The sequence below is a fragment of the Lithobates pipiens genome, unplaced genomic scaffold (assembly GCF_037356315.1).
Source record: "Lithobates pipiens isolate NorthernLeopardFrog02 unplaced genomic scaffold, aLitPip1_a1.2 Scaffold_1, whole genome shotgun sequence".
NCBI classification, from domain to species: Eukaryota; Metazoa; Chordata; class Amphibia; order Anura; family Ranidae; genus Lithobates; species Lithobates pipiens.
In genome coordinates this window covers 16,426,210-16,434,909 of record NW_027507685.1, presented here as the reverse complement: position 1 = coordinate 16,434,909, position 8,700 = coordinate 16,426,210, and the positions used below count along the sequence as shown (strand labels likewise).

The following is an 8,700-nucleotide window of genomic DNA, read 5'->3' as shown; positions in this document are numbered from 1 at the left end:
GGGGCCTCTTGCTGTCAGAGTCGAATGGCTCCGATCGCGGTGGGATTTGGGTGGCTCCGGTGTCGGCGTGTCCCTCCTCGGATCACCCGCCTGTTGAGCCCGGTTTGCGGGTGTTTAGGCGTCGAGAAAGGGCCCTGTGATCTGGATTTCTGCCGGTGAATGGCGGAGCTCTATGCAGCACAACCGCTCATGTCGCCATCTTGGACATGCCCCCGACCCGGAAATATCTTAATCGTATAGGACATAGGCTGCATATTCATAGATTCTGGGTTTTAGGCTGGTACCTTCAGATGATTGGACACTGGCAATGCTTTGCTAAACAGTCCCCTATAACCCTGCTCCCTTCAGGAGTGCATTTATCCACACAGGGTTGCTGGAACTGGCCTCTCACAGGAACATTCACACGGGCCAGTTGGGCACAGAAAGAGACATGGTTGGCAAACTGTCAAAGGTTTGCTCTAGGCAACAGGCAAAAATGAAGTCCAATTAACAGGCCAGGGTTAGTGCAGGCAGCAGGGATGGCTCTTCAGAGTATTGCACATGGGAACAAGTCCTTATGATGACACTGTGACTGTTGTGGTGGTAATCAGCAACACTCTGACTGCTGTGGTGGTGATCAGGAAAATGCAATGGTGATTAGGGACACTGACTGGTGATAGTATGTTTAAAAAAATTAGACAATTGTGTGTTTTTTTTTTTTTTTGTTTTTTTTACTTCGTACCTTGTGCAATTACAATACAGGTACTGACATTGATACTCTGGACATAAATATTCCAATACAATTCTGTAAGACCAGACATTCTAAGTGAAAGAAATAGACTTCTGTTCAACAGCTAACAACACTACAGATAGACCATGCAGCTTGTGCACAGGCCCAATACTAAAAAGCAAAAGTTAATTGTGGGAAAATAGTGTGGTGTAGTTTGTGTTCATAGGTTTTAGGGGGTATAACAAAGTACATCTATTTATGAACACAAACTACATCACACTACAAACAAAAACAGAAGGCCCTCTCTTAATAGTAAAAAAGCAAAATTAACTTTGTTATATCCCTCCCTACATTTGCCAAGCAGCAGGTATCACAATAGGCTTTAGGGAGTACAACAAAGTACATCTATTGTGATACCTGCTCCAGATGTTCCACGTTGTTACTTTGCTTTTTACTATTTGGCTTTCCACCCCCCACTTCTTTTAGTTTTTTCCTATCCCCTTTTGACTGGGGAGGGGTCGTCAAAAGAGGGCCCTTTGTTTTTGTTAATCTTGGGAAAATGGTGTGATGTAGTTTTGTGTTTATACACAGGTTTTAGGGGTAGAACAAAGTAAATCTATCAACACAAACTACATCACACCATTTTCCCAAGATTGACAAAAACAAAGGGCCCTCTCTTGACCCCCTGGGTGGGAGGGGGGCTGAGCAAGAAGGGGGGGGGGAGAATAAAGAGGAGAGAGATGAGGGGGGGAGGCGGAGACAGGAAATCGGGGAGAGCATCAGATTTGTGGGAAATAGAGGGATTGGAAGGGTGGAGAACTCCGCTACATCTGCACCCATCCCCCCAATCCCGGAGGGGGGGGGGGCGCGCAACAGAAGGTCACAACGCACCATCAGGCATTGGGGTTCTTTTTGTAACAGCGTAGGGGCATGAAGTTTAGATGTAGAAGATATCCCAAGGGGTCCATGCCAAGGTCAACAGATATAGTTGCCATCCGCGCAGAGCAAAAGCGGTCAACAGCTATAATTTTAAGTCCGGAATGGCTTTACTATTGTGATACCGTGATTGGCCACGGCTACCATATGGGACAGGGTTGCTGTGATTGGCATCACACTAGTAAATGAATCCTAAATGAGAGCCATTTATGACAATTTAATTGTAAATATGTGATTGGCCCAGGTACCATGTGATCGCTGTGGCCAATCAGTGGCCTGGTACAAATCGTTCTGTTTTTCTGTGTTGGTGCAGTGATGGCAGATCGCACCGCTGTATGCAAGTGGGAATAAGTCGTAAAATGTCGACCAACCATATAGGTACATGTACATGTACAGAAGTTCCTTTCAGCTCAAGACTTGAAACACATTCTGAGTGAACACTAATTCTCTTCACAATGAAGGGACAACTCCAATCCTAAGAGTGACGAGACGTCGGTTTGTCTTTTTCTGTGTTCCAGGCATCCCAGACCTGTGGGTTTATTCTGTGGTTTCAAAGAAACCAAAAATTCAGGATGCACTTGGCTGAAACTGACGTATAAAAATATGGATTTTATTACATTTTTTTAAACAATGATTGTATTCTATTTGACTTTTTAAATTAATATTGTAAATGTAAATGAATGTAAATTTTATTGTTGGACATTATCGGCACCTTTTTTGAAGCGATGTTAAAAATCCTGCTTGCTGTATTTTTGGTGCATATTTGGCAAACTGCACCAAAATTGCACATCCCCCTTGAAATGCATTGAAAATGCAGCTAGAAAACATCAAAAATGCCCCCATTTTGTTGCATTTCGAGTCCCATGACCTATGAAACGCACACCATGAGCAAGGTAAAATCGCTGGCGTTTTTTCGGCAGTCATTACTGGCAATTTTTTTTTTTTTTTTTTCTCAGCACAGCAAAATTTCGGTGCATCACCTTTCAAAGTTGCTGCATCATAATTTTTCTTCTCTCAAACCGACGAAAACTGTTTAAAAAATAAGTTCCTCTTTTTCTAGACAAGACACAGGGAAGGCTCCCCAAGCCTGGGAGAACAAAATGGCTCCACAGGAGCAATACCAACCACCCCCCCCCCCCCCCCTTTCAACTTTGACTGTTGATGGTGGACGGCTTAAAGCAGGGATATTCAATTGGTGGACCTCCAGCTGTTGCAAAACTACAAGTCCCATCATGCCTCTGCCTTTGGGTGTCATGCTTGTGGCTGTCAGATTCTTGCTATGCCTTATGGGACTTGTAGTTCTGCAACAGCTGGAGGTCCACTAATTGCATATCCCTGGCTTAAAGGATAAGACACTCGCTCGACCAGATGTGTTTTATGGGTATTCTGACATCAAGCCTCAATTGTCAAGTTTTTTTCAAATCAGCCTCCAGTTCATACCTTCTCCAAGTTCAGCCAAGTAGATGACCTAACTCCTGCAGATAGTGCTTCTGCGAGAACCATGCAGCTGAAAGCTTTAAGTTGGGCTTCTGGACCCTTGTTGTTGGACACTTGTTGTTGGACCTGTTGGCACAGTTCTGTTTTCCTTGTTGGTCAGCAATTGTTTTCCAGTGTTCAATGACCTGAATGTACCAGACTTTAACCCGGGGTCTCTTGAGTATCCAGCCTTTTGATCTGTACTCTACATAGAGGCGATTCAGTTCGCATTGTGCGCTATATAAGTATTTCATTCATACTGTATGTCATTTACAGAAGGTAAACACCTCCTTTCTCATAGATATTGCTTATAAATTATCCCTATTTTCTGTGTAATTACAGAAAAACTATGACAAAGCTAAAAATCATTTTTAAAGAGAATTTCAATGTTTGCTTTTCTAATCTTAGTCTGTCTTCTGTTGCAGTGAAATTGGAACGCTTTGAAATCCCAATCAAGGTACGACTAAGCCCGGACCCTTGGACCCCTGAAACGGGCCTTGTTACAGATGCTTTTAAACTGAAGAGGAAAGAACTAAAAAATCACTATTTAACTGATATTGAGCGGATGTATGGAGGGAAATAAAGCAACAAAATGGACATAAAGCTGCAGAGGACTTCGGGGGGGTTGTGTTTGTTTTTTTTTTTGTTTTTTGTTTTTTTATATAATATTTTTTGTTTCTCTAAGAACCAAGGGAGAGTTTTTTTTTTTTTTTTTTTTTTTTCAGACTGATAGTGTCTGTTTGGGAAAGTTGTTGTGACTATGCATGTTTGTGCAGTTAAAACTGAAGAAATGTGTATTTATTTTGCCTGAGTTGCACTTAAATGTAAAACCGCTGACACATATGTAAATCCGTAAGAATGAACTACTCAAAGCTTATTTATTTGAACAAACCGCCTATGCACCCTACCCAACACCCCTGTTTTGGCTCATAAAATCATAACCAAAACAAAACTGCATAAAGTAGAACATTTATAATATTTAAGGGTACATACACATACGATTTTTTTTCTTCTTTTATGTATTGCATCTGCTTTCAAAACTGTGATATACATCAAACTGTCAAATTTAGACTTGGGCATTTACAGGTTCTTCCATGTTGTAGTCTGTTACATTCCTGTGAACAATCTGCATTTTTAAAAGATTTGGGCTCATTTGGTGTAAAGACAGTCTAGTTGGGTTTCAGCAGTGTAGTCAAATCTGGTTCTAGATTGTTATGATATTGGACATTATTCCTCCCAAGTATTTGGTCAGCCCATGTCTTTTTTAAATACCTTACACATATGATTTGTTTAGTATATCATTGTGTATGTACCCTTTAAATGTGAAGTTTCTCTCTTTCTCAGTACTGACACTTGGATTTGGCACAAGACCAGAGCTGTATTTTTAACTTTTTCACCCCTTAGCTTATTTTATCAGCAGTTCTTACACCAGTGTTTGGCAATTCTAGTTTCTACATCCTGCTCTTTCCTACCATAAAAAAAAATAAAAACTGCTCATCCAATTACACCAATGGAGGTAAACAGCATTTTTGTGCAATATCTGGGGCACCGTTATCTTTTTTTTTTTTTTTTTTTTTTTTAGGAAATCTGCTTTTATATGCAGATTATTATAGAATGGGCTGCATAATTCATGACTGTATTCTTCTGCACAGTTTTATTGCTATTAAAAAAATGTGGTGCACCACCGCTGTATCTTTTTAAAGTGTACCTTTACTCAAATTTGAACATACCAAATGGAAATAGTCTGGCATAGATCAATAAAGAGTAATGAGGCAAAATTCTTACCTTTCCTAGAGAAAAGGCTTCTTCGGTGGTCTGCCTTCCAGTGCTGGCAACATTCCTGAAGGCCTTGGTGCTTTGCTGTGTGATCTCTGCTGCACAGGGACATAGAAATGTAAGATTAAATAAAGATCACTAGCCCAATTGTCCAGGCCTTTACACATGGAGACAGCACTGACAAGAACCTAGATCTGTAGGGAGTAGGCAAGTGCCTCAGCCCATTTTTGTTTATACCTAAAAGTCTATTAAGAAATTATCATTTGAGTAAAGGTCCACTTTAAAAACACTTGGTTATTGAAACGAATGGCATTAGAGCAGTTATGGATAACATGCAGCTTTTTTTTTTTTGGCTGTTGAATTACTAATCCCTGGCCTGCAAGCCCCGAGCATGCTGGACCCCTTTTGACAGCCAAGGCGTTTAAGGCTGTAGTCCTGTTTTATACTAATCTGGTTTAGTTGGCAATGCTGAAGAACATAATATTTTCAAAAATTAAAGAAATGATCTTGGAACTGAAATCAAATGACGTGTTATAAATTCCATTTAAGTTGTACAGTTTTTGTATATTTATACGTACTTTGCTATATGCCATGTTCTTACACTTCAGGACTGTCCTTATGAGATGTATTCAGTTCTGTCTAAGATGATATCATTACTACCAAACCAAAAGTTTCCAAAGATAGGTAGGGGAAAAAAAGACTGCCACAGGTGTCATGAAGAGCTGAATCCACTACAAATGATTAATCTTTGTATATAGACTGGAAATTCTGTGTATTGAACATGAAGATCACTTTTAGTCATTGTGGACTGCTGCAGTGCTGGCTATAGGCCATCAGTTATCTTATCAATGGATGTAACATTTCCTAATGTTCTTTATATTTAGTTCCAGTGGCCTGGCTCTTGATTATCATTTTATATTTGGTGGTTTACATGTGACATATATAAATACTGTAAACAGGGATACTCTAGCTGCAGCTCCCCAACTGCTGTCAATCTAAAACTCCCATCATGCCTTGCGTGGCTCAGCAGCAGTTCAATGGAGCCACAGTTGGTCTTCCTTTGCTGTAAAAAAGTAATCACTCTATTCAGATATGCTTTGCACTTTCCTAAAGCGAACTGCTAATTGTGTTGAACTGCTTTGTACATTTTGTTCAGCGGGCCGCAGAACATGTTCCTTTTTAAGATCTTAAACTATTTATTAGGAAGAGTCTATTTTGAAGCTTATTTAAAATCATATGTATATTGGAGATGTACAAACAAGTCTTGTATTGTCACTGTATGAAACTGAGTTCTAGCAACTTTTTTGTACTTTAAATGGGCATATATTCTAGGTTGTGTTGCTAATTGGCTGAAATACGGAGGCTGTATTTCAGTAAAATGTTTTGTTCTGGAACAGGTTAAAAGCCAACTGTGGCTTTAGTCATGTGTAGCGGTCCTCTGAATCTTGTTGGTTGAGTTTGCCTGTTTTGCTAATCAGCACAGGCTGCCTATCCTTATCCCAAGGACTACCGACTGGTAAGGTGTCCATACCTCAGCTGATCATTACTGCATATTACACACAATACCTAATCTGTCACAGTTGGACAAGTGTGAACTGCTTCTGTGACTACTGGAATGTCTACAAAGGTGTTTTGGTCACTTGATAAACATTTTGTCATTCTATATAGTTCCCTTGTAACCATTTTGTTGTCCACTATATTTACTCTGGACACTGGATTTGGCACCAGACAAATCTGACCTTTGTAAGATCTGGTCTAGTGTGTAAGTTTGGTGCTGTATAGGCACCTTTTTTTTAGTCTTGCATAAACACCCTGGGGCCTTAATTCCTCAGATTGAATATTTTTAATACTCCTAGGTAGAATTTATTGCTTGGTTACATTAGCAGTGGGCCTGATATATCAAAGCGGCAGTACTGAGAGCCAAAGGAATCTCCTTACATCTGTTAGTCTAATGCCGCGTACACACGATCGGAATTTTGGTCGGAAAAAGCTCTGATGGTTTTCCCAACGGAATTCCAACGGGATTTTGCTCAAGCTGTCTTGCCTACACACCGTCACACCAAACGCCGACCGTCAAGAACGCGGTGGCGTACGACGAGAGTAGAAAAGAAGTTCTATACCCAGTAGCCAATAGCTTCCATCTCCTAGTTGAATCTGATCATGCGTGAGTTTTTGCTCGTCGAAATTGCATACATACGATCGGAATTTCCGATTGAAAGTTTTTCTGTTGGAAAAATTGAGAACATGTTCTCAAATTTTTGCTGCCGGGAATTCAGCCAGCTAAATTCCGATGGAGCATACACATGGTCGCATTTTCCGATGAAAAGCCCTCGTTGGTCTTTTGCTGGCTGAAATTCAGATCGTGTGTATGCAGCATTATTCAAACAAAGTTTAAATGTTGGGGGGGAACTTCAGTCCTTAATACTGATGCTTTAGTACTTCAGTCTCCAAATTGCATCTACAATAATGCAGAAACAATCTTTATATTGCTGCTTTAGCTTAAGATGGCATAAGATGAAAGTACAGACTTATAATGAGCTTTGTATTCGCAGTTGTCTCTTCTGTTTACTGGAGCTCTTTTAAGAAAGGTTCTCAAGGTACCTTGTTGACTTCCCTTAGCATGAGACTGTACACTCGCAAGCTTTTCTACTGTTAGGGGGCAGAAATTATCCTTTGCAGCAATTTTGTTGCATCAAAGCCGGTAAGTCCTTAAAGTGCACCTGTTGTCTGCACACCTTAATGCAGTCATACTGTTCAAAGAACTAGTTTGTATGAATGTATCTAATGTACCAGCAGACACATTAAGCCTCTTTAATATTTTTGGACTGCCACTGCCATGTGTAGCCACAGGTGCTCTTTACTCTGCACAAAAAAAAGCAGCCGAGCCAATATTCATTAACTGAGGGATCTTCTTATAGGTTTACCACTGCCACTGAAGGGACCACTTTAACTTTTGGAGGGAAAAGGGTTTTATGGATGTGTAATTTGTTTCCCATCTGTTTTTGAACATATCACATTATTTGAGTATTTTGCTATCTGTTAATTTATTGTAATTTTTCAGATGTAAATGGTTCAGATAGAAAAACTTTGAACCTGTCATAGACAAATGCATTTATATTGTATTGAATTGTTATGGAGTTTCACTTTTTTGACAGTTTTTGTTATGAACTTTAAAAAAAGCTGCCTTTTGTGTGTCTCTTGTATAGCTTGTATTTCTCAGGATAATTACCTCCATTGAGAATGGGGTATGGATATGTGGATTCAGGCAAGGAGAAATAAAGTGGTTACATTTCAATGCAAATGCTTGTGTGTTTATTCAGGAATGTAATGATGATCCGTTCAAAACAAGTACCTCCCAACAGGCCATGTTTTCGGAATTTCTCTTAGATAAAATAGCTGTTCAAAATACCAAACCATTGACTGATTTAAAGCACCTGTGCAAGATAAAGGAAAACCTACAAACATGGCCTGTACTTGAGGTGTGAGGATGAAAACCACTGGATTATATGATGCTACCTTCAGGTGTTCATGCAGAACTGAGAGCAGCCACGAGTGGTGTACAACAAGGCTCTGTACTGGGTCCCGTTCTATTTAATCTATATGCAAATGATATAACTAAAGGTTTGTTGGGCAAAGTATGTCTTTTTGCTAATGACACAAAGGTGTGTAAGAGGGTTGATATCCCTGGAGGTGTCTGTAACCTGATTTAGCATTGCTGGAAGATTGGTCAAAGCAGTGGAGACTGCAGTTCAATATTTTTAAGTGTAAAATAATGCACTTAGGGGAAAAAAAAGAATCCCTTG

General features: G+C 40.0%; 1 protein-coding gene across 8 annotated transcripts in view; it reads left to right on the top strand.

Moving 5' to 3' along the window:
• Positions 1-8,192, top strand: part of ACSL4 (acyl-CoA synthetase long chain family member 4) — an 87,580-nt gene extending 79,388 nt beyond the window's left edge. For all 8 annotated transcript variants that reach the window (XM_077479053.1, XM_077479035.1, XM_077479222.1 and 5 more), the window contains exon 16: positions 3,547-8,192. In XM_077479053.1, coding sequence (XP_077335179.1) covers positions 3,547-3,704 — 158 coding nt within the window. In that variant the 3' untranslated portion in view covers positions 3,705-8,192. The remainder of the gene's footprint in view (positions 1-3,546) is intronic.
• The last annotated feature ends 508 nt before the right edge of the window (positions 8,193-8,700 follow it).